The sequence below is a fragment of the Nomascus leucogenys genome, chromosome 15 (genome assembly GCF_006542625.1).
Source record: "Nomascus leucogenys isolate Asia chromosome 15, Asia_NLE_v1, whole genome shotgun sequence".
NCBI lineage: Eukaryota > Metazoa > Chordata > Mammalia > Primates > Hylobatidae > Nomascus > Nomascus leucogenys.
This window is the reverse complement of record NC_044395.1, coordinates 64,703,297-64,727,535: the sequence shown is the minus strand read 5'-3', so window position 1 is coordinate 64,727,535 and position 24,239 is coordinate 64,703,297. Positions and strand designations below refer to the sequence as shown.

Below are 24,239 nucleotides of genomic sequence, written 5' to 3'. Positions count from 1 at the left end.
GAGCCCCAGGGTTATCAGTTGCTGGCTGTGCCTGAGCAGCTCTGGGTGCTCTCCATGAGAATGGGGCCATCTGTCCTGTCTTCTCTCCTTGGAGAGAAGCTACCAGGACAGGGACACCTCTTACCCCGCACCCTCCAGCAGCCTGGCATGGCCCCGTCTTGGATGCTACTCGGTGGGGCAGTCTGGGGGGTGCCCATGCTCTCATCGGGTTTCCCTCCCCCATCCTGCCAGTGCCTCTACCTTGCCCTTGGCTCGAGGGGTGGCAGTGGTGGCAGCAATGGCAGCAGCAGTGGCAGCGCTGGCTGTGGTGGTGGCAATGCGTGGAGAACGGCGGGTTCCGCTGCGAGTGTTGGGGGAAGCCTTGGACAGGGCCTTCTTTGAGGCTCCCCGCCGCAGAAGGCTGTTCCCTAGCTTCTTGGGTGTGTTGAGGATGCTGAAGGCCATCGACTGGCGCCGGTCAGCCTGCAAGGAAGGGCTGTCAGACCGGGAGACCCTGCCTTCCCAGGCCAGCCTGCTGTGCCATGCTCTGCCAGCAAGGTCCTGCCAGGGTGTCGCTTCATCCCCTCTCAGCCCCAGCCTCACCTGTTTAGTAGAAGCTGGAGCCGCTTTCTTCTGGGCCTCAGTAGTGCTCTGTTTGCGCCCTTCATGTCGGTCTCGGGGAGTCATGGGGCGTGGGAAACAGCTGGTGGCCTTCTTAGACTATGGGGAAGAGGACAGTTAGGCAGACAGTAGCAAGAACAGTCACATCTGAAGCCAGGCATCTTGTCCTCAGAGCTGAGTGGACCTTGTAAGTCAACTTGTGCAACCTGCTCCCCTTCCTAACTCTGGGCCAGAGCCTTCCCTTCCCAACAGTTCCCATCCATGGGTCAGGCCCTTGGAGGGAGGGAAGGAGTCGGGGAAGTGAGGGAAGGAGAGAGAAGGCTCCCTTTAGTCCTTGGCGGGCTGGGCCTGACCTGGGCACAGGGCTGGAGCAACACCCAGGAGCCACTGCGCCTACCTCAGGAGTTCCAGGGCCCTGGTGGGGCTCTAGGGAGACCCGTTTGCGCTGCTGCCGGGTGGTGATGCCAGTGCCCTCGGCTATCTGGATTGGCTGTATGCTGGCTCGGCGCAGGGTCTCCTGGGGGTCTCCGGTTTTCATCTCCTCATCTGTGATGGTGCCCAGGCTCAGGGAAGGCTGCATGGGTGGAAGAGGCAGTCAGTGGACCGTAGCTGTATGGAGATGGAGGAGGACCTGGGGCTGTTCCAGAACTCTGCACTCGCCCGACACGTACGGTAGGCGGACGCTTCCTACCTCATGAGGCCTCCTTTCCTGTTCTGCTTTCTACCTACGCCCTGGGCAAATGGCCACAAGCAGTGCAGTCCTGACCAGGTTGCTCTCCGAGCTCCTGCCCACCCCCAGGGACTTCACCCCCGAGTGCCCTCCCGGCTCTCTGTTCCACCTGGAAACATGAGAAGGTCACCCTCCCCGTCCTCGGCCAGTCAGCGATCCAGGGCCCTAGTGCTCAGGCTAGATCAGCAGGTGGGATTCCAAGGGAGGACAGGGATGGGAGGCCCTGCACAGTGACCCCAGGGCTCACCCTGGACTCCAGGGGATAGCAGGTCTTCAGGTGTGGGGGGCACACTCGATTGCGCTGCTGCAGCTCTGCAATGCGGTTCCAGTCATCCAGCTGCTCAGGCTCATCCTGGCAAGTGCCCATGTAGAAGCTGTTCCTTCCTGTGGAGGGCAGGGAAGTGGGAACAAATGAGCCTAGAGTTGGCAGGTCACCTGCTAGCCCTGGCATCTTGCCAGCCTTTGCTGCCACCTACCCCATAAACTTGAAGCCTAGCACACCAGTCTGATTTAGTGCCACAGGTGCAGGAGTACGGCACACAGACTATTTCTATCCTAGGGGCTTGCTCACCACCTTCTCCCTGGAGAGGGCAGAAGAGGTCACGCGCAGAGGCTGCTACTACATCTTATTCACCCGCCAAGACTTGGTGCCCGACACCCAGAGGAACAAATTAAGGACCAGGAATTAATTCCCAGAGGCTCCCTGGTACCCAAAGAACAAAAGCTTCCAAGAAGAGTCTGGCCAGCCTGGCCTTTCCAGCAGCCCATCACTGCCTGAGAAGGGCACGGAGGACTCCCCACAGCTAAGTGTCGCAATTGTGCTGGGAATCCCGGGTCCTTAACTCTGGCCAAGAGTGCCCCCAACATAGCCAGCCCCTAGATGGGCAGGTAAGGAAGGCCCTGAGGCTGCAGGAAGGAGGGGCAGGTGGAGCTGGACAGTAGCAAGGAGGCCAGCCTTGGATTTTTAAAAAGCTTTCCTCTTTTCCCTGTGCCACGACCACCTTCCAGTCTAATTTTGGGGTATAGTAAGTCCCTGTAGTCCCCTCACCTGGAGGGGCCCCACTGGACACCCCGGCCTGGGAGCGACGAGCAGAACTGCGAGTGGTGGGGCGGTAGCCAGGTAAGCTGAGCAGGGCTGAGTTGCCATAATCGGGAGAACCCAGGCGAGCTAGAGACTGAGTAGAGGAGGTGGCTCGCAGGCTAGCCTGGGAAGCAGGAGCAGACCGTGTGCTATAGAAGGATGAGTTGGCGCTGTCTGGCTCTTCCACATCTAGCTTCTGGAAGACAGAGTGAATCTGTTGCAGTGGGGTGGGCCCTGGCACTGTACAGAAGCCTCCCATTCCCTCCTAAAGCCCTCAGATCCCACGGCACATCCATGTGTTCCCAACTGCTTTGCAAAGGTCCTTAAAGTGTGTGTCTGCAAGAAATGGGCCTTGTCAACAGAAGCCCTCACAAGGTGGTGCTGATGTTGTCAAGACTCCTTTCTATGCATTTTTTTCATGGAGTCTATTCATAATGCTTTGAGGGAGGGAATGCAGAGGGTTTATCAGCCCATTTTAGAGGTGAAGTGCAAAGAAATAAAGTGACTAGCCCCAAATCACACTGCTAGGAAGTATCAGAGCTGGGGCTAGGCCCCATGTCTCCTGACTAGTCAGGCTCATCCCACAGCCTCTGCTGTCCCTCAGTCCAAACTTCCAAGGCCTTTACCATCTTCTAGAACTTCCCCAACTTCTTGGTAGCAGGGAACACCCTGCACACACAGGTCCTCCCTGCTGTACCAAGGTCCCCTCTCCCCCCCTCCCAAACCTCCCCTTCAAGATGTGAAAACAAAGGCAAGGGCCCACAGCCTGGCAGGCAGTCCACTGGGCAGCAACAATGCCTCTCAGCTGCATGGGACATGCTGGGAGGCACAGGATGGGCTGCAGCTTCGCCACGTTCTCTCCCTTCACCCTGCACAGGCTCAGTGCTATGCATGGAGAGAATGCTAGCCTTAGTCAGGAGGCAGGGATCTAATCCCAGCCCTGCCTTTTTCTTCAGAAGTGCCCCTAACCAAGTCACCACCCTTTTTAAGACCTCAGCTTTCCCGCTATAACATGGACTGGCTGCTCATCCCTCCCTGCTCCTGACTGAGTGCCCAATGCAAAGACGCCCTTGAAGGGAAGTGGGAATTGCTGCCCTGCAGCCTGTCCCAGCAGCCTGACCTTGGTCATGGTGATGTTGATGATCTGCGTGGTGCGCCGACGAGCGGAGCGGGTCTTACGACCCGAGTCCAGGAAGACGTCTCCCAGGGAGTCCAGGCTGCTCTCCAGGGGGGCCTGACTCCGAGCAGGGATGGGAGTGAAGTAGAGACTCTCCAGGGATTCTACCTTGGCGGGCAGGCGCTGGGAGATAGGTGAGGCTGGTTCTCCGGGGACGCTGGTGCCGTCTGGCTGGGTACGAGGCAGCTTGCTATGGAAAGGAAACCTGCTGAGGTACAGTCCTTCAAGCTAGAAGGCATTTTGTCCAGCCCTTTTCCAAACTGACCATTTCCCATACTTACTACAAGCAGATGAGGTCAGGCATCCCATCTCTCTGATTTTTCAGAGGTACCAAGGAAAGTCCTTGACCTGGGCCTTCCTTTCAGTCCACTCCCCTGGCTTCTCCTATACCTCCTCATAGTGGCAATGCCCAGACCCAGATGTCCCATCCCCACCAGATGCCCGTGGCTGCTCCACAGCAAACACGTCCCAATCTAAGCCCACTTCTCTGTTCTTCCTCCTGCATCTCCCATTTCAGTGAATAGGAGCGCCCTCCACTCAGGCCCCCAAGCCATGAACATGGGCATAATCCTATGTCGTCCTGCTTGGCAAGCCCAATCACCAAGCTTCCTGAGCAGCTCTCCTAACCACACCTCCCTCCATGCTCATGTCCTTTCCCTGGTCTGCTTCATCTCCTCTCACCTAGACTCATCATGGCACTGACAGAGGCAGATGAGTGGTGACAAGCAAGGACTCAGGCCAGGCTGCCCAGGGTCAAATCCCAGCTCTACCACTGGGGGACCTTGGGCAAGTGACTGCCCCTCTATGCCCCAGATTCATCTGTTAAAGGAGACAGAATAAACCTACCTCAGAGGGTTGTTGGGGGATAAATCAGGTATAATTGTTATGAGTGCTTTATGTCTAGCACAAAATAAGTACAATGTAAGTGTTTAATAAAAACAATGTATTTTTCCAGTCTTCTATACTGGCTATTAGAATAATCTTTTTAAGATGCAAATTAACCATCTACTCTTCAGTTTCAAATTCTTCCAAGGTTCCTTTTTTTTTTCCCTTAAACCTTTCAATTACAGCCACCAAGGTTTCCTCAATTCCTTTAGGATCAAGTCTTAATAGCCGGTCTCCAATGGGGAGTCCAGATGGCCCTCTAGGATCTTGGGCCTTCCTGGCCTCACATCTCAGCTTAGTCAGGCTCTTTCACAGCCTCTGTTCACACTGCTCTTCTCTGTCAACCTGGCACACACACCTATGGATGCTTTCAAGACTCAGCAGGAGTGATAGCTTCCACGAAGCCTTTCTTGACTGCTTGCTTTTTATTCCAACTGTGCCCTAAATAGACATCTGGTATAATACCTGTTTTTCTTTATTCTTCTCTAAGAATAAATTTAGATCACATCTTATTTATCTCACTAGGATACAGCCTGATAAACAGCAGGCACCCCATAAACAGACATAGGGAGGAAGGCTGCCTCCTGACCTGGTGATACTGAGTGGGGTCCCCTCCTCGCAGCTCAGATCCAGGCTGTCAATACTCAAGTCCAGCTGGGGCTTGGCCTGGGGCTCACGGCTCTTTAAAGCATCAGTTGCCACCTGGAATTTGCCCAGGTCTCGAAGCTGCTGGTCTGCGTGGGCAACCTGAGAAGGAGAGGGCCAGGGGGAGAGTGAAGGCAGCAGTGGCCTAGGAGGAGAGGGCACAGGGGTCCAGTGGAATAGGGGTGAGGTGAGTCTGCCAGCCATTCTTACCTGTGCCTCCAGGCTGCGCACCTGGGCAGTAAGGTGGCGGCAGGTCTGTTCAGCCTCCTTGGTTTTCAGCCCAGCCTGCTGTAGCTCATGGCCCAGCCGTTCAGCTTCAGCTCGCAGCTCTTTGTTTTCCTTCTGCAGCTGCTCCAGGCTCTGCAGCTGCTCCTGCAGCTCTTGGTTCTGCTGCTTCTTGGCATCATAATGTGTTTTGGCTTTCTCCATCTGTGGGCAGAGAAGGTGGGTGGGTGGGGTAGAGGCCGGAGGGCAGGAGGAAGGTGGCATGGGCTTGGGCCGGGCTCCTTACCTGCAGCTTATAGTGCTCAGCTGCCTGCTCCTTCTGGCTCAACTGAGCTTGCAGTTCATTCAGCCGGGCCTGGAGGCGCTGGGCCTCCTGCTGGCTCTCGCCTCCCTGAGCCTGGACAGCCTGAGAAGAAACGCCACTCAGGAAAGCTGGTCTGGCTGCTCTACCCAAGTCCGCTCATCTGCACCAGCCACTGGGGCTCCACAGGTGCTTCAGACTCCCGCACTTTCTTAGGAAGCGGAAGAAAACCACACCACCCCAAATACACTCTGCCCAACTACAGCCTACTGAACCTGAAGCCCACACGCCCTTCAGTCCACATCCGTAGTGGCCTTTCCCTGACCAGCTCCTGCCCTATCTTTGCCTTCTTTGAGACCAGACACAAAGTGTCACACCCTCTTTGCATGCACACACAATCTCCTCTAGGAGGAAGGGAACCAATCCTCGGGGAACACCCAGGTGCAGAGCCTAGAGTAAGGCACTTGGCATGTGAGCTCTCTGAGGACAGGGGAACTTGTTTCTCCTCAAAGCCACTCTGAGAAGTCACTTCATCCTCTTTTCAGAGGAGGAAACTGAGTTCAGAGATTTAAGCAAATTGACCAGAGTAACAGTGACTAAATGGCAGAGTAAGATTTGGTCCACCTAACTCCAAAAGCCTGTGGGGGGTTATTTATGATGCCCACACTGCCTACTGTCCAGGCCATAACTCCTTAAGAGCAGGGCCTGATTCTCTGTCCATCTGCAAGGCCAGCAAGTGCTTTGCTGTAAATAGAAGCATCCCCACTTTGCCTCTCCTAACATAGGACAGGCCCCACAAGGAGCAGAATAAACATTTGTTTATTGCAATCAAGACATGCTGTGGCACCATGGTATGAAGGTGAGCAGGAGAAATGAAGCTCTGAGCTCCCACCAACTCCTAGGACCCACCAGGGCTTTAGTGAGTCCCAATGCCACTGGTGCCCAATTCCTTTGCCCCTGACTGAAGGCTATGAAGCCTAGAACTGCAAAAAGCAAGTATTAAACCAAAGAAGGTGACATAGTTGAAAGCATTAAGAATATTATTAAACTGCACTGTAATATTCAACACTGGTGAATATTACACTGGTGAATATTAAACTGCACTGTAATATTCAACACTGGTGAATAGTCTCGTTCTTTCCCTGCCCAGACTATCTAGACTTACATTGTCCAACAGAACTTTATGCAATGGTGGAATGTTCTGTATCTGCGCTGTCCAATACAGCAGCCACTAACCACATGTAGCTACTGAACAGGGGCACAGTGCAGCTAGTGTGATTGAAGAACTAGATTTACTTTAATAAATTTCAATAACCACACGTGACTAGTAGCTGCTGAAGTGGACAGTGACAGTTGAGAGATGGGAACCACCCTGGTTGTCTCTGGAGAGCTCCCAGAAGACATGTGCAGGGGCTTTTAAGCCACAGGCTTCCTAGGAGGGCTGCCTGGAATGCAGGGTGCCCCTCCTCTGCCCCGACACCCTCCACGGCCCAAGAGCTTAGAGAACAGCTTCCCTCCCCTGTCCAGAGGCCAGACCCATTCCCCCAGCTGCCCCACCTTCAGCTTCTGCTGCTGCACCTTGCTGGCTTGGTCAGAGTCAGCCAGTTTCTTACTCAGTTCTTCCACCTGGGGAGGGAAGAGGAGGACAGAAGACTCAGGAGGACTTCCCCTGGATGTTCATCCTGGATGTCCACCCATCATGGGGTTTCCCAGACCAGGATCCCCAGTGTTCCTAGAATAAACTCAGGCCCTTTCTCTGGCCTCCAATTAGGGAGCAGCCTGCTGCCCAGGCTGCTTGGCAGGGCCTGAATGAGGCGACCTAATACATAGATGTTGCCAGGGCCACCTGTCCATACTTGCCTCTACCCTGAGCCTGCAGAGACAGAGGCCTGCCCAATCCCCATCACCTCCAGAATCAGGAGAATCGACTCTGGGGAGCCGACACCTCACCACCACCCTGCTGCTGCCACCACTCTGCAGCCACAACCTTCCCAGGACCTAGTCTGTAATTCTAGTAGACATACTCAATGAATTCCCATGCCTCCCTCCCAGAAACTGCCAAAGCCCAAGCCCACAGATGCTCAGACCTCTTCCCAACATCCACAGGCTGTTAGGGCTGGTGCTAGCAGCATGGCTGCTGTAGTTAGCATTGGGGGAACAGAGTGCTGGAAGACAAAAGCAGGGGCAGCACATGTACTCCAAAGCCCACCCCACTCCTACAAAGAGGAAGAGCACAGGGAGTAGGGGAAAAGAGACAACAGAACAGCCCCATGCACCCTTGGCTGCTCCAAGCATTCTGGGAGTTCAAGCATGACCAGGCAGCACTGGGGAGAGGCAAAGGCTCCACTGCTAACTGTTTGCTATTCACTTTGATTGTCCCCCACTATCACAGGCTCCTTAGAGAAAGAGAAGGGCTCAATTTTTCAGCAGTCCTGGGGTGGCTGGGTAGGAGAGTGATGGATAAAGGGTGCTCTAACACCACCTCTACAGCCTCAATGTCTCAGGCAACACAATGATTCTCATGAGAAAGAGGCAGCCAGACCATGTGACCCCCACTCCCCCACCCCCATCTGGTATAGACCCCTCCTGCTCCTTCACCCTTGGTCTTCCTGCTACAGACATCTCTATGCTGTGCTTGGGGTTAGAGCCCCAGAAAGTGATGGGCAAGTGTCCTAAGCCCACAATCCTCCCTAACCTGTGGGGGCTGCCTTGCATATCACCTTCAAGGATTCCATAAAGCCGTACTCTGGGAAAAAGGGACAACATGTCAAACGAGGCCAACAGGGTGATTCTGCTGTTCCTCTTAGTTGGGTATCCTTAACTATACACAGTACTTGGAAAGTTTTAGAATCCCAAGGATTGTGTCTGTCATTGGTTCCAGGTGGGAAAGATGAAGCCAGTGCTACCTCTTGTCCCTGATAGGCAAATGAGAGAAGGTGCAGAAGGGTGGAGAGGCCGACCTGGGACGGGTGGGATGAGGCCTGAGAGAGCCCAGCACACCACACTCCTGGGCAGCCTGGGCCTGGATTCCATGGCTTGACCCTGCCCCCTTCACAAACAGTTCACAACAGGAGCTGGCGGAGGCAAGCTGCAGCCAGGCTCATGCACCGAGACTGGTCACCGTTTAAGCAGCCAGCATTTAGCGAGGACCTCGGGCATTACCTGCTTAGTTTGCTCTCTCTGAAATATCTCTAGCTGCTCCACCTGTACATGGGGGAGAAGCAACGGAGACAGAGTGAGATGAGGCCAAAAAGGCACCAGCCCTGCTGCCAGGCTGACCTCACTGAGGCTCTGATACTTTCCCCTAAGGAGCTAGATTGACAGTAAGTTTAAAAATGCCAGTTAGGCTGATTCTAATCCCCAGTGGCTCCTGAGGCATCCAGTGCAAGTGTGCCTCTGAACAGGCTGGTGGTCATCACAGCTTGACTCTGTAGTGACAGAGCCTTCAGGGGAGGGGAGGCCACTGACATTTTCTTTAAGATGACAGGGGCAACAGACTTGAACTCCACCATCCACCTCTCCTTTTCTGCCACCCAGTGAATGAGGAAAGGCAAGACACTCCAGTGTAGGAGCCAGAGGCCCTGGAACACAGAGGATCGATGTCCCCGTGCTCTCAGCTCCTGATCTTTGGGAGCGTGGTTGAGCTGACTACCTTACCTGGGCAGTGAGTTTCTGCCTCTCTTCCTGGAACCGCTGCCTCTCCTCCAGGACCTTGACCTTGGCACCCTCATACTTGGCAGTCATCACCTCCAGCTCCCGGGCAGTGCTCTGTGCTTCTCGCTGCACCTCAGCCAGATGGGTCTCAGCATCAGCACGTACGGCTGCCAACTCTTGGACATACTTCTCCCGGGCCTGGTCCAACTCCACTTCCAGAAACTGCCGGCCAAGGTTGGCCCGCTCACCCAGCCCCCGGTTCTCCTCTGCCAGCAGGCCATGCGCCTTCTTCAGCATGCTCAGCTGCTCTGCATAGCTGGCCTTCTCTGCCCGCAGCTGCTGAGCTGTTCGCTCCTGCTCTGCCACCTTCTGCCGCAGAGGAATCAGCTCCCCAAGCTCCCGCTGGGCCCGCAGCAGCTCTGCCCGCAGTCCCCCAGCGGCCTGCTTGCTCTGCTCCAGCTCCTCACGGTGGCGTTTCTCGGCAGCGGCCTGCTCGGCCTGCAGCTGCTGGCAGAGGTGCTTAGCTGGCAGCAGTTCACTCACCAGGGCCTGTGTGCTGGTGTGCTCGAGCTGCAGGGTGGAGAGGGCCTGCTCTTTCTGGAAGAACTTCTCCTGCCATGCCTTCAATTCTTGGCCCAGCTCCTCCGCACGCTCAGCCTGTGAGGTCAGCTCCTGCCGCAGGTTCTCTGAAGCCACCCGCTGTTTCTCGGCCTCCTCCCGGAGGCTCTGCACCTCCTCCCGCAGAGCAGAGCTGCGTTCTGCAGCTCTGGCACTGTTGCTGGCTGTCTCTGCCTGCAGCAGGCGCAGTCTCTCTTCCAGCTTCTGGCTCTTCTCTGACTCGGCCATCACCAGCCGCTTCAACTCCTTGCTCTCCCCCTCCTTCTCCAGGACCTGGCGATTCAGGATGGACACCTCCTCCTCCAAGCTGCTGATGAGGCTATTTTTCCTCTCAGCCTCTTGCCGGCCCCGGGCCACCTGGGCCTTCCACTCATCTTCAGCCTTGCCGTGGTCTTGTACCTTGGTGCGGAGGGCAGCCAACTCCCGTTGGGCTGAGGCTAAGGCACTCTGACTGTGCCCTAACTCCTGGGCCTTCTCCTCTAACTGGCCCCGCAGAGTCTCCAGAGCACTGTCCCGCTCAGCCCGGGAGGCCCGCTCAGCCTTGAGGCTGCGTTCCAGGCTGTCAGCCTGCTCCTGCTGCTGCTGGCATTGCTGCTCCAGCTTGCTCACCTCTGCCTGCAGTGCCTCCAGCTTGGGGCCTGTTGGCTCTGTCCTGCCAGCAGCCTCAGATTGGCCTCCTGAGCCAGATGCGTGCTCCTTTTCTTTCTTAGCCAGCTGTTCCTTCAGTTGCTTCATGGTTTGCCGAAGTTCCTCCAGCTCTTTTATCTGGGCTGCCTCCAGACCACGAAGCTTGGCCAACTCCTGGTCCTTGCCTTCCTTTTCCGTCAGGGCATGAGCCAGTGCCTCTTGCAGGGTAGCGAACTCCACACGCTGCTCGTTGAGGGCATTCTGCAGCCGCATCTCAAGCTCTGCTCTGGCCGCCTTCTCCAGGGCAAGGTCAGCCTGGGCACGGCCCCGCTCCTGGGTCAGCCGCGCCACCTCCCTTTCCTGCTGCCCACGCTCCTCCTGCTGCTGCCCCTGGCTCTCCATCAGCGCAGCCCGCAGCCGCTCCAGCTCATTGCCCATCTGCTCTGCCTCCCGCTCCATAGCCTGCAGCGCTGCCTGTGTGCTGCAGAACTGGCGTCCCTGTTGCTCTTCCAGCCACTCGGGCTGTCTGTCTCCTGCCCTCGCAGGCTCCTTGACTAACTCCTGGGAGGCTGTTTCCTGCTGCTCACCTGCCTTGCGCACCAAGGTCTCCAAGCGGGCCACCTCTTTGCTGGTGGCAGCCATCTTTTCCTGCAAAGTGGAGAGGTCGTCTGCAAGCTTCTGGGCCCTGACTTCCTTCTCTTGGACCTGCTGGAGTGCTCTGGCCAGGTTGGCATGGAGCTCAGCTAGTTCATTCTGCTGCCGGCTTATCTGGAGCTCACTGTGGGATTCTATGCCTGCCACCTTCTCCTTTGCCTCCTGCAGCTCCTGGCGGGCCTTCTCACATTCCTCCTTCAAAGTCATCAGCTGTTCCTGGAACATGGCGCCATACTGCGCCTCCTCTTGCTGGCTATCCTCATACCGCTCACGCCAGGCAGCTACTTCTTTGACGAGCTGCTCACACTCACTCTCAGCTGTGCGCTGGGCAGCTATGGCCTCTGCCAGCTCCCGCCGCAGGACTTCAGTCTCAGCCTGATGGGCCTCCCCAAGCTGCTGTAATCGAGCCTCCAGCCCCTTGCGCCCAGCCCTCTCTTCTTCCAGCTCCTTTTGTTCCTGCTTATGCTGCTCCACCAGGCTTCGGGTCTCTGCCTTCAGCTCAGAGATACAACGCTGCTGCTCTTCCAGGGCATCTGCAGCCCTGCGCTTCTCCTCTTCAAGGCTGCCCTTGGTGACCTTCAAGGACTCTTTGAGGGCCTGGAGCTGCTCCTGGAGCTGGTCCTTCTCCTGGGCCACCCTTTCTTTCTCGGTTGCTTTTTGCTGCTCAGACCGCAGCTGGAACTCTAGCTCTGCAACCCGGGCCTGGGCCTCATGCTGTTCCTGGCGGGCTGTCTCAACACAGGCCTGGAGTTCCTCCACCTTCTGGCTCAGCTCTGCCTTCTCCTGCTGGGCCTGTGTCACTGAGGTCTGGGCACTGTCCTGGGCTTCATTAGCCGCCTGAAGTTGCTGCTGCAGAATCTCCAGCTTGGCAGCCTTCTCCTTCTCCAGTGCCTCCAGCTGCTGGAGAGCCGCATCCCGCTCCCTTAAGGAGGCCTCTCGCTCCTCCGCAGCAGTGGCCAGTTGCTGGGCGTGGTCCCGCCTAGTTGCCTCCAGCTTCTCCGCTACCTCCTTCAACTGCTGCTCCTTCTGCTTCAGGCTACTGCTCAGCTGCTCCACCTGGTGGCAGAGGCCCTGGGAGGCCTGTTCTTGCTGTTGTAGGGTCTGTACTAGCTGGGCCTGCTTCTCTTTGGCCTGCTGCTTCAGGCCAGCCAGTTCTTGATCCTGTTGCTGGATGGTGGCATTGAGTGTGGTGAGCTCAGAGGTCAGAGAGGCCACCTGGGCAGTCAACCGGGCCCCATGAGCCTGGGAGGCCTGCTCCAGCTTTTCCTTGGCCTGACTGAGGTTGGAGATGGAGCTCTGCAGGTCGGCAATCAGGCTAGACAGCTGCTGCTTTTCTTCTTCAAAGTGGTCCCGCTCAGCAAGCAGCTTGGCTTCCTGCTGGCCTCGCTCAGTCTCCAGTGTCTCTACCCTGGCTTGGAGCTGTGTGTTGTTTGCAGCAAGAGTGGCTGCCTCTTGCCTCAAGGTTTCCAGCTGGTGGTATAAAGAGATAAACTGGGATCAGCATGACTCCTTAGTCACCAAGCCTCCTCTAGAAATGGAGGAACACCAGGAACCCAAATGTACTGAATGTTGAGTCCACACCAACCCCCAGCACACAGGTCTTCCTGTGCATTCCTACCTGCAAGACATCACCCAGCACCTCACCCTTCTCCTGGGGTGGGTTCTCCCGCAGCTGGGTCAAGTGTTCTTCCAGCTGTGAAATTTTTCCCTGAAGGATTTCATTCTTCTCTTCAAGGCATTTCTGGGAGTAAATGAGACCCATGTGAACAGAGAGGGGGAACAGGCACCAGATTACCACACAAGCCCTCATAAACATCAACAAACATGGGGCCCATCACCTTGTTACCAAGATCTCCTTTTGCCCTGGCCTAGAAAAAAGCAGAAACCACGGAACTGGGAGCATGAGGGACCTGACTCTCTAGACCTAGTTCTAAGGCAGAATAAAGTCATAATGTAACCTGCTTACTACTTCCCCAAGGCTGCTGAGTTTACTTCAAATTTCCTTACCGTATACCCTTCCTCAGATAAGTCTTGAGTCCTAGATTATCCAAATCACCACCAGCTGCCCACCATCCTCTGGGCAGCAATACCACTGGCAGCAGCTGCAGTACCCCCCAGTCCCAAACCCACTTCTTCACCACTGTTCACTAAGCACCTATAATAGGCTATGCTGGGTGCATCCCTGAATTTTTTTTTTTTTCTTTTTTTTTTGAGACAGTCTTGCTCTATCGCCTAGGCTGGAATGCAGTGGCGAGATCTTGGCTTACTGCAACCTCCACCTCCCAGGTTCAAGAGCTTCTTCTGTCTCAGCCTCCCGAGTAGCTGGGACTACAGGCACGCACCACCACACCCAGCTAATGTGGGAGGGAGCTATTACTATTCCTCTTACAGAGCAAGAACCTGAAGCAGATGCTAAGTGCCTTGATCAAGGGCTACATGGTTATTAGTAAGTGGCCAAATTGGGTTCTTACCAATAGTAACAATAACTGGTTCACTGAGAGCTTACTTTACACTATGCGATGTGTGAAGTGCTTTATATACATTTTCTCATAATAGGTGATGAGGCAGCGACTCATTATTACTTCCATTTTAGGGAAAGGATGCTTAGAAAAACAGCCTGATTAACTTGTCCAAGATCCACATCTTGTAAACAGCAGAGATAGGATTGAAAGGTGTACTATAAAGTGAGGGCATTGACTGGGGAAAAAAAAATAAGTTAAAAAAAAAAAGTATACTAGACTGAAGCCCACAATCTTTCAATTACAGCACACTACTGAACCTTGAAGAGAATGCAGCTTAATACCCAAAGGCCCAGAAGAGCACAGTGGTAAACTGGACTTAGCTTTGCACATGTGGTCAAGACTGTGGCTGTGACCCCAGCAGACGGTTACCTTGTCCTGCAGGGCTGCGCTGAGCTCCTTCTCCAGTTGGGCCTGCTTCTCTAGCCACTCCTGAGTGGCCTTGCTGTGCTCCTCTGTCAGCTCATTGAGGGCATCCTGTAGCTGCTGCAGATGACTGGCAAACTCCCGCAGCTGAGACGGGCAAGTGAGAATCCCCATCACCCAGAGTCAACGCTGACCCCACCACTGCTGTCTGCTCCCAGAACCCCAGGGGCTGGATGCCTCCAATTATTCTGCCAACCCTCTACAAACCAATCACAGCCATCACACCTCTAATTCAGAACTACAAATCAAAATTTAGGGTCACAACCCAGTACCCGGGAAGCAGCCAATTATGGGACAAGGAAAGGGGCAAAATAGGTCTCTGGAGAGACTGAAGCATAAGACAGGTGCTGGGACATTCTTCTCAACCCTCTCTTGGGGAGCCTTCCAGACCACCTCAGCCCTGAGGGGCCTCCATGCACACACCACCTTAACACACACCTTAAAGGAAAGGTCTCCATTCTCCTCTGAAAGCTTATTGATCTTGCGATCCATCTGGCTCTTCTCTGTCTTCAGGTCCTGGCACTGCTTCAGGGTTTCATGCAGCCGCATGGTAAGGCTGTGAAGGAGGGAAGCAGTGAGAAGAGAGCATGGGCTCCTGACTGGGTGCAAGGAGGGGCTGGGGCCTGGGAAGGAATGCAGGGAGAGCCGTACCTCTCATTCTTGTCACGCAGCTCCTCAAGCTCCTTGGGCTCCAGTGGGCTGGCCGCCTGCTTCTCATTCAGCAGGGCTAGGCGGTCAATGCGCTGCTGCATCATGGCTATCTGTGCATCTGCCCAGAGTGGAGGGAGGAGGAGAGGAGAATCAGCACAGAACTATGTGCAGGAGGGGAAGGGAGGAGGCGGCATAGGGAGGAGGAGGAATACGGTATCCAATCTAAGGGAAAGAGAAGATGGGGTCAAAGACAGAACCTAGCTTCCAGGAGGTCAGCCTGACCACAGGCCCAGAGCTGAGCTCTGAGCTCCAGGGGCCAGGAGAGGGGACAACATGGGAGGCCAGGGGACATCCTTCCGGCAAGTCTATTCACACATCTGCCAGTGTGCCAGCCACCTACCCTTCTCGGTGAGGAGCTTGCGGTTCTCAGCTAGCTCCAGCTCCAGCTCATCCCTATTACTTCTCTCATCAGCAAGCTGCTTCTTCAGCCGTCTCATCTGGAACTGTGGGGTCTGCAGGATATCACCCATGGGAGAAGCTGGAGAACCTGAGAGAAAGCTGAGGAGGGAGAAGGCCCATATGCATTGGTAAGAGCCTAAGATCTGAAGCAATCAGCAACAGGCGGCAGGAAGGGAGCGGGGTCTATGGAAGTGCACACTAGCAGCTGGGAGGCCTGTGCACCTGGGTTCTGTTTGCAGTGCTACCTCAAGCCTCATGACATGATCTTGGGAAAACTTTTCTTCTCACTGCCTTAATTTCTTTGTCAGAAAAAAAAATGATATATTCTCCTTGGCTCTGCAGAGATGTGCTAAGAGAAGGGACTTCATTGTAGTCTCCGAGGAAGAAGGGTATTCCATAAACAGGGAACAGCTTTTGAGGGAGGCCTTCTGCACATGACAAATCCCAACCAATTCCCCCAATTAATACTGGGTGAGGTGAGGAGATCCCAGATCTACAGGATACTCTAAGCACTCCCAGAGGCTGGTCAACATCTTAACTCTAGAAGTTAGGAATGTGAGGAATGGATGCATGCGGAGGCCCTATCCCAGGAGGAGAGGCCCAGAACATACTTGTTCCCACTGGAAGAGGAGGCAACCTTCTGTAGCTCTAGGAAGCAAATCTCCCTCTTGGCCTGGTGGCTAGGTGGGGAGAGCTCTTCAGGGAATGTGCTAGAACAGGTAGAAGGCACAGGAGCTGGAGTTAAGAAATAGACAAAATAAATCAACAAAGGTTAGTAAGAAGGTGAAAAGATTTGCACCTTTATGCAATCTGAGAACTCGCCTTAGTGGGAGTGAATCCATGGATACTTATATGTAAACTACCAAGGAAGGCACTGGGCAGAACCTAAAACCTGCTGTCTGGGTTATCCAGAGTTCCGTGTCTCTAACCAAAATCAAATGCAGGCTTTCCATTTCTACAGAGCATCACTACTCAGAGCACAGTGGAGTGAGGGTGTCCTCTGGCTCAGAAACTGCACCAAGTGCTCAAGCTTTTTCCTCAAGTCCATACTGCAGAGATGGCTTGGGGAGCCCTGAGCAGGATCTCCTCGCAGCCCCCAACAACCTTTCCTATCAGAGCCACTGGCCGCCATTTGGAATTCTTTCTCCCTGAAGCCTTGCACCTCCAAAATGCCCTCCTCCTCAAAACCCTTCTCTTCCCTTGGTTTCCGTGACCACTTTTGTAGGACTCTCCTACCTCTAATCACCCATTCTTAAGTCTCCTCATCTGCTCCTCCCTCCTCTACCCACCCTCTAAGCTCCCAGAGATCTGATGGGGCCTCCTGGCTCTGCCCATAGTGCCCATGGCTTCAGTGGCCATCCAATGCTACTTGCAAACCTATCTTTTGGTCCAGAGCCTGCTCCTGAATTCTGGACTCACATTTCCAACATCTCTACCTGAAGGTCTCATGAGGAACCTGAATACAAGGAACATCAAACTCAACGGCTAGAACTCGCCTAGACCTCCTTCTTACATTCCTATCATCTACCAGCTGACCTCTTCATCAGAAGACCAGCAGAACAATCACTCTTTCTACTGTAGTACCAGCCGAGACCGTTGATATATTCCGTACTTAGATTCCTTATCATATTTCCTGGTTTATGTATCTGCCTTTCCACCTAGAACATGTGCTACGTGACGGGAAAAACATTTTTTAAAAGACTGTGGGCCGGGCACAGTGGCTCATTCCTGTATTCCTAACACTTTGGGAGGCCGAGTTTGAGACTAGCCTAATCAACATGGTGAAACCCCGTCTCTACAAAAAATACAAAAATTAGCTGGGTGTGGTGGCATGTGCCTGTAATCCCAGCTACTCGGGAGGCTGAAGCAGGAGAATTGCTTGAACACGGGAAGTGGAGGTTGCAGTGAGCTGAGATCGCACCACTGCACTCCAGCCTGGGCGACAGAGAGAGACTCTGTCTCAAAAAAATAAAAATAAAAATAAAAAGACTGTGTATTCTCAACTTCTAAGCCTAGAGTAATGATTGTTTAAAAAATAAAAAACAAAAGTAGGTATGATCACTTGTAAATATCCTACATAACTGCTGCCAGGCAGCAAGGAGGAGCTCCATAGGAACTGAGATGATACAACATGGCCCAGAAATCAACCTATTCCATTACACACACTTTTACTGAGCATCAACTCTGCCTTGTGTTGGGACAGAAACAAACCCCCACCGCACTTCCTGACAACTCAGGATCCTAGTATTCCCCATTTCAGAGATGAGGGGATTCTCAGGAGTGTGTACCTACTCACCTTTCTGTAGGAAGTTCTCTAGGTCCTCATTAAGGTTTAGCCCATCTTCATGGTCCAGCACAAATTTAAGAATGACAGCCAACTCAGCCTGGGCCACAGGGAGAAAAAGAGCATCACTTAGGTGTTAGGCCTCTGAAGGGATGGCTGCCAGGAGCTCCACCCTAGGAGCCTGCTGGATCCCATTCTGCCTCTCAGAGCTGAGGTCCTATGACCCAGCCAACAACATTCAACTAGAGTTATGTTCACCCCACTTGCGCTCTTCCCTCCCACCTCCCCTCAAGATGTACCAAAGTCAGAGTTCCTGACTGACTTAACTCCTGACCACAAGTGAAGTGACTGTTAAGGAAAGTAACACAATCAGAAAGTCGCTTTTATTGTTATTGTTGTTAAGAAACAAGATCTTGCTCTGTCACCCAGGCTGGAGTACAGTGGCACAATCATAGCTCGCTATAACCTCCAACTCCTGGAGTCAACTCCTCCTCCTCAGCTCCCCAAGTAGCTAGAACTACAGACACACACTGCCACACCCAGCTGAATTTTTTAAAAAAATATTTTTTGTTGAGACAGGGTCTTGCTATGTTACCCAGGCTGATCTTGAACTCCTGGCCTCAAGCAATCCTCCTGTCTCGGCCTCCCAAAGTGCTGGGACTATAGGCGTGAGCCACCACGCCCGGCCAGGATGCTTTTATGTATAACTATGTTGGCCTCTTCCAGATGACCCTACCAGAGGAAAGGATGAGATAAATGAAGTGAAAGTTTTGTGGGAAAAAAAAAACCACACACACACACACACACACACAGAAACACATATAGAAACAGAGAATAATTTCTATGTATTATCCTAAAACACATTACAGTTAAATATATGCACATAAAAAAGGACTTGAAAGTACATCCTTTAAAAAGTTAGCAACCTCTGGGAATGAGTTTATCGGCAACTGTTATTTCCTTCTGCATGCTTTTCAATGTTTCCCAGATTTTCTATGATGAATGGCAATAATTGCTATAACTGTATTTTTAAAAAGACCAGTATCTGCTGTTCAAAGAAAAACAAGTCAGGTGAGGTGAAGCATGGGCTAGGCCTGCTAGGTGGCATGGAGGCACAAGGGCTTACCTGAATTTTATATTCAAACTGTTCCCAGTCCCTGGGACTTTTGGAGCTCATGGTAGAGTGGTATAAGAGCAGCATGGTCATCTAGAAGCCAAAAAGGAGGCAGTCACTGAGTGGGGCTGTCTCTCTTCTCAGTGCCCCCATTCTGGGCTGTTCTGGGGACTCTGAGCTATTCCGGTGACTCTTCTAAAAGTACTAGAATTCAGCAACCCCGGGCCACCATCCTTAACAGCTCCAGGAAACACTTTTTTTAAAAAAATTAAGGACACAGTGTACACTGTACAAAAAGCTGAGCGCCAAGATTCCTGCATGGCTCAATTCCTGGACTCATGGAACCCTGGGTGTGAAGCTTTAGGTACCCTCTATAGGCCAGCACCCAGAAAGAGCAGAAAGAATGACTTAAGACTGAGCTATAATAAAAATATGGTGATAGCCGAGTGAGACCTGATTTCTGCCAGGTCTCCACCGAGGCCCACGGTAATGGTCTAGTAAACCATTGTTTGTTTCATAATCTCTGTCGTAAGATCATGGGCTCCTAGAATCCTTGGGCTAAATCAGCCTCTGCCTCAAGACAGGTGGCTGTCTGGTTCTACCTCCAACGTACTAGAGCCCCAGAAATAAAGCACCCGTCATCTCCCCTTTGGTTAAGAGAAGGCCCTGCAGGGTCCCTCAGGTACCATCACTCCAACCCTGCCCCGCCTCAACAGCCTGGTATTCCATAGGTACCTTCGCCAGTTCCAGCTCTGATCCCTCTAGCACCTTCTGTGCAGACACCAGGCATTCTGGAGAAGAGGGATGTTTTTGATTTTCTGCAATGACAACAATGTAGAAAACAGGGTGAACTTCCTGGGAACCATACCTGAGATCCCAGAACACTTAAATCTGGGGAGCAGAATGGCTATCTCTGGTGGGGCTATGAGATGTAGGGCTCCTTACTCCTATGGCCTCTTTCCCCTGCCTTACAATTTTCCATCTGAAGTCAGTTCTATCCTGGGTCAATCCAAGGGCTACAGGGATAATGGAAGAAGAAAGCAGCCTCGGAATTCACAGCAACTCTGGGTCATGACGTTGCACTCTCCCACCCACTCACCAACTCTCTCTCAGCACCACAGAGGAAGAGCCCAGAGATGCCAGGTCATTTTAGAATCCTGTTCCAACTGAGGTCACAGAGGAAACCTATAGCTGAGTCAGAAGAGGACAACTAGGGATACCTGACTCTTACGCTGCCCGAGGGTCTGGGCTCAATTACTAACACCTTGCTTTATCTAAATATAGCCTCACCTGTCCTATAATTCTCTAGGGGTGGAGATGGCAGCTAGCTCCCCATGTCAAAGATGAGGACTCTGTGGTCTAAGGCTGGACAAGGGGAGGGGAACTGAAAAGCACTGTACTAGAAGCTTTGCATGTGTTCTTATTTAATCCACCCATCCACTTGAAGAGCAGTTATCATCTCCATATTATACATAGGGAACCTATGTCCAGAAAGGTCACACAAGCAGTGAGGGGGGTCAAGATCAACCTGAATCTGCCTCTGCCCCTACACCTATCGCCTAAGCAATTCATTCAAAGTTATCTGGGAAAAACAGTTTTTCTTGCAAGGGAAAGAGAGTCATTCTCTCTCTTCTGTCTCCTTGAAGTTGGGGAGAACAGAAACTTAAGGTGCTCAAAGAGTTCAAGGTGATAGGTCCCAAAAAGTAACCTTCTGGTTCCACCTACATCTCCGAGAAGGGCTCTGGGACTGAAGGGACACTCTTCTTACACCAAGTGATGAAGGCATCACAAGACCCAGGGGATCTGAACCAGCTGTTTTCATCTTTGTGTTAGAGTGGGGCGCCTTGAAATTTTTCTCCTCCAGACACCCATGAACTAGTTCCTCTGGACTCTCCAATCCCACGAGCTGAGGAAGCAGCTTCTTCATAGCTGGATAAGAAAGGTGCTTACTCTGCAGAAAACTGCACACAAAGTCCAGTCTCTCTGACACCGGCTGCTTCAAGATTTGCTGTCCCTCTTCAGTGCCATGGCTAGAAAAAGAGCAAGTATTAGGACCAGAGTATTCACCAATCTTTGCCTCCTTGCTGCTGCATTTCATACTACCTCCCCATTCCTTCCAGTCTTGATCTCTGCTGGATCTGGAAGAGATCCAGATCAGATCCTGGAGGCAGGTGACAGATACCAGGACACCATTTATCCAGATGGAACTGTGTGGTGGGTGGGAAATGGGAACTTGAGGCATGGGGTTCTTCTGGAAAAGATGGCACTCTGCCATCCTATTTGCAAACATAAAAAAGCTCTGTGGAAAGGGGCCGAGAGGAGATGGAGGCAGCACAGATGAATGGGAAGCTAGATTACACCATCTGGAATGGCTCAACTCTAAACTGTCAGGAAGCCTGGAGAACACACCTAGGGTCAGAGTGAGAGAAGACCATGGGGAGGGAAAAACATCCAAGAACTAAAAGAATAGGAGGAAACAAGGCTCTGAAGTGACAGGGTGAAGTTCCCCCACTAGGCTGAAGGCTGAGATGGCAAAAGCCTCCCAGAGGAGGATCCCAGGGACTAGTGTTTTGTTTGTTTGTTTGAGACAGAATCTCGCTCAGTTGCCCAGGCTGGAGTGCAGTGGCACGATCTCAGTTCACTATAACTGTCTCCTGGGTTCAAGCAATCCTCCTGCCTCAGCCTCCCAAGTAGCCGGGATTACAGGCATGGACCACCACCGCCTGGCTAATTTTTGTATTTTTAGTAGAGATGGGGTTTCGCTGTGTTGGCCAGGCTGGTCTCAAACTCCTGACCTCCACCCACCTCGGCCTCTCAAAGTGCTGGGATTACAGGCTGGAGCCTGGCGCCCGGCCAGGACTAGTATTCTTGATTAGTGTTTCTTGTCTGTACTTGCTTTACTGGAAGAGCAAGCAGTGTGAAGAGAGCCATGAGGAGAGGGAGACAGCAGGGGGAGCTCTCACATAGCCCAGGAGGCTGAGGCAGGAGAACTGCTTCAACCCAGGCGACAGAGATTACAGTGAGCCGAGATCATTCCACTGCACTCCAGCCTGGGCAACAGAGCAAGATTCTGTCTCAAAAAAAAGAATACTAGTCCCTGGGATCCTGCTCTGGGAGGCTTTTACCATCTCAGCCTTCAGCCTAGTAGGGGAACTTCGCTGGATCCCCTAGCTAACTGCAGTTCCATTTTCAGAAGCAGCAGGTGAAATACCACTTCAAGTTAGAAAGCTGAATTCTCTAGGCTACAGTGGGAGATCCTGATTAGTGGGCCCCTTGCTTCTCAGAACCTAAACCCCTAGTTCTTAGCCAACTTTCTGGAGGGCAGGGCAAGCCCAGAACCTTCCAATGCCAGAGACATCCTGCAAGCACAAGCATCATCCAAGCCAAGACTGTGAGTGTACCTCCCCCCATACCCCATGTGATTACAAAGGCTTCTTCCAAGTGAACCCCCGCCAGAGGCACTCTGTCTGGATAGTTGGTCTGAGATCAGAGACTCCTACAAAGTCTTGAGGAGATGCTAATCTCTTACAGGCTCCCAAATGAGCCATTTTCCCTACCCACCCACAATCTGGAATGTTGTGACTCCTTGGCTCAGTGTAGAGTAATATTTACCTCAGAGTACTGCATTAACTAAAAATAAAAAGAGGTTCTCAGGTGAAATGTTTAAGAAATGCTGGGTTAAACTAAACTGAACATTTTTTATAGAAGAAGATACAACATGCATTATTTCCTAAACCTATTTGATCACAAAACCCTTTCCCTCCACCCCCCACAAAGCCTAGTGTAAGTTAAGCTGCATGGAGCATGCTTTGGACAACAGTAGTCCTAGAGAAATCCAGCCCATCCTTTAAGACTGTGTTGAAGTCTCATCTCTGTCAGGAAGCCATCCACAACTCCTGCCAGTCATGCCTCAGCTGTCCTCCAGGTCTTCCTGCAGCACTCATGAATGCAACTGCACCATTTACAACTGCCCACTCCAACTGCACTAGCTGAAAGCCAGGAATAAAGTAGGTGCTCAATACATATGGGCTGACTGACAACTGAGGGATGCTTTTTACTGAGAAGAGCAGAAATAAATGTCAGCAAGACAAAAATGTCAGAACTGTAAGTTTTCTGGCAAAATGCCTCCACTATACTCTGTTATTCAAGCCTCACAGCTATCAAACAGATGGGACAGCCTTTTTTGCTTTAGGCTATTCACGCACAGAAGAACCGAAAGGGAAACTTGTCAGAGGAGTTGATCCCAGTTAATTTTCCCAGAGAGAAGGCCAATTGGCCAAGCAATTAAACCCTCCTCAACATCCACGGCTTATTTTTTTTTTTAATTTTTTTAAAGAATTATTTTTTAAAGAATTATTTTTCTCAGGGTGCCCCTTGTCCAGTGTGCAGACAGGAGCCACCCAACTCCCGCAGCTTCTATCTACCCTCCAACCTTGCCACCCTCTGCTGCCTTCTGCTGAGAACTAGGCTGCTGATTTAGGTTGGCACCAGTAGCAGTATCAGGAATGTAAGAGCCAGAACATATTAACTAAGAACCTCCATTTCCCAAAAGGAAGCTGGTCTGCACTGTCCTGGATCTGAGATGGAGATTAGCGTTAACCTGGGATTTCAATATCGCCTACCTCCAACCCCCGTTTCTACTGCAGCCTAGGTTCAGGCAACACCCTAGAAGACAACTTGAAAATGAGCATCTTGAATTTTTGACCCTTCCTATGAAAATTTCCTACCAGGTTATAAACCTACAGTGGCTAACCCAAGAACAACACACATCCTTACTCTTGGGCACATCTACTGCTCTTGTCACCAGGCCAAGGAAATTTCTCTCTTCAAAAGCAAAAGCTCCTTGATCTATTTTGAAGTCAAAAAAGCATGCTGCCCCATAGTGTGTGTTATAATACAAGGCATATTATACCTGGCTGCTTCATTTTTAGTGAGGTTAAAATTAAACAGAGAGTTAGGTATTGCCAGACTAATGGTTTTACCAGCCATTAATGTCAGGTGCCTGGATCTATCACTTCCTTAGGGTTTGCAAAATAATGATTTTCAACAGAAGTTGCAAAATGCTGACTTACAGGTGGTACACAACCCCAACTATGAAGTATCCTTGCCAAAAAAAAAAAAGAAAAAGTGAATTAAGCTTAGATCTAATTATCAGTATACAGGCAACAAGGAGAATAGTGGAACAAGTTAAGCCATACCATAATAATGCAATTAACAAAATCCAGGATTTAAGGATTTCTATAAGATTAAAAAAAAAAAATGAAGTGGTGTCAAGTGGGGAGAGAAAAAAGCAGGAAACAAAACTGGTGAGAGGAAATGACCCCCTGATGAAAGATCTTAAACACCAGGCTGAAGATTCTAGATTTCTACCTATTAGAAATGAATACTCACTGAGGTTTGATGAAGAGTCACTGAAGTGTCACAAAGAAAACAAGATTTGAGAAAGATTCTTGAGAACTCGTGTATAGGAATGAACTGCAATAAGGGCAGATTACAGAAGAACTAGGCCATGAGGGCCTAGTATCCAGAATGAGGCAGAGGGAGGGACGCTGGATGTGAGCAGAGAGGATGATGACCAATTAGAGATCA

The 24,239-nt window shown here is 52.0% G+C and overlaps 1 protein-coding gene and 1 long non-coding RNA gene across 11 annotated transcripts in view; one reads left to right on the top strand and one right to left on the bottom strand.

Moving 5' to 3' along the window:
* The window catches only part of NUMA1 (nuclear mitotic apparatus protein 1), an 81,216-nt gene that overhangs the window by 786 nt on the left and 56,191 nt on the right, over positions 1 to 24,239 (bottom strand). For 9 of the 10 annotated variants that reach the window (XM_030829553.1, XM_030829562.1, XM_030829558.1 and 6 more), the window contains 22 exons: positions 20,601 to 20,680; positions 19,386 to 19,468; positions 18,663 to 18,743; positions 17,549 to 17,636; positions 15,864 to 15,987; positions 15,194 to 15,351; positions 14,794 to 14,911; positions 14,581 to 14,698; positions 14,089 to 14,229; positions 12,816 to 12,938; positions 9,302 to 12,667; positions 8,807 to 8,848; positions 7,202 to 7,270; positions 5,630 to 5,749; positions 5,329 to 5,547; positions 5,063 to 5,220; positions 3,532 to 3,778; positions 2,379 to 2,607; positions 1,578 to 1,714; positions 998 to 1,174; positions 583 to 699; positions 241 to 462 (listed from right to left, as the gene is read on the bottom strand). In XM_030829553.1, coding sequence (XP_030685413.1) covers positions 241 to 462; positions 583 to 699; positions 998 to 1,174; positions 1,578 to 1,714; positions 2,379 to 2,607; positions 3,532 to 3,778; positions 5,063 to 5,220; positions 5,329 to 5,547; positions 5,630 to 5,749; positions 7,202 to 7,270; positions 8,807 to 8,848; positions 9,302 to 12,667; positions 12,816 to 12,938; positions 14,089 to 14,229; positions 14,581 to 14,698; positions 14,794 to 14,911; positions 15,194 to 15,351; positions 15,864 to 15,987; positions 17,549 to 17,636; positions 18,663 to 18,743; positions 19,386 to 19,468; positions 20,601 to 20,680 — 6,217 coding nt within the window. The remainder of the gene's footprint in view (positions 1 to 240; positions 463 to 582; positions 700 to 997; positions 1,175 to 1,577; positions 1,715 to 2,378; positions 2,608 to 3,531; positions 3,779 to 5,062; positions 5,221 to 5,328; positions 5,548 to 5,629; positions 5,750 to 7,201; positions 7,271 to 8,806; positions 8,849 to 9,301; positions 12,668 to 12,815; positions 12,939 to 14,088; positions 14,230 to 14,580; positions 14,699 to 14,793; positions 14,912 to 15,193; positions 15,352 to 15,863; positions 15,988 to 17,548; positions 17,637 to 18,662; positions 18,744 to 19,385; positions 19,469 to 20,600; positions 20,681 to 24,239) is intronic. The other variant, XM_030829563.1, reaches the window with a different exon arrangement.
* Positions 14,607 to 16,997, top strand: LOC115838620. Its single transcript, XR_004033673.1, has 3 exons — positions 14,607 to 14,692; positions 15,266 to 15,380; positions 16,695 to 16,997. It is a non-coding gene; the product is annotated as an uncharacterized LOC115838620 (long non-coding RNA).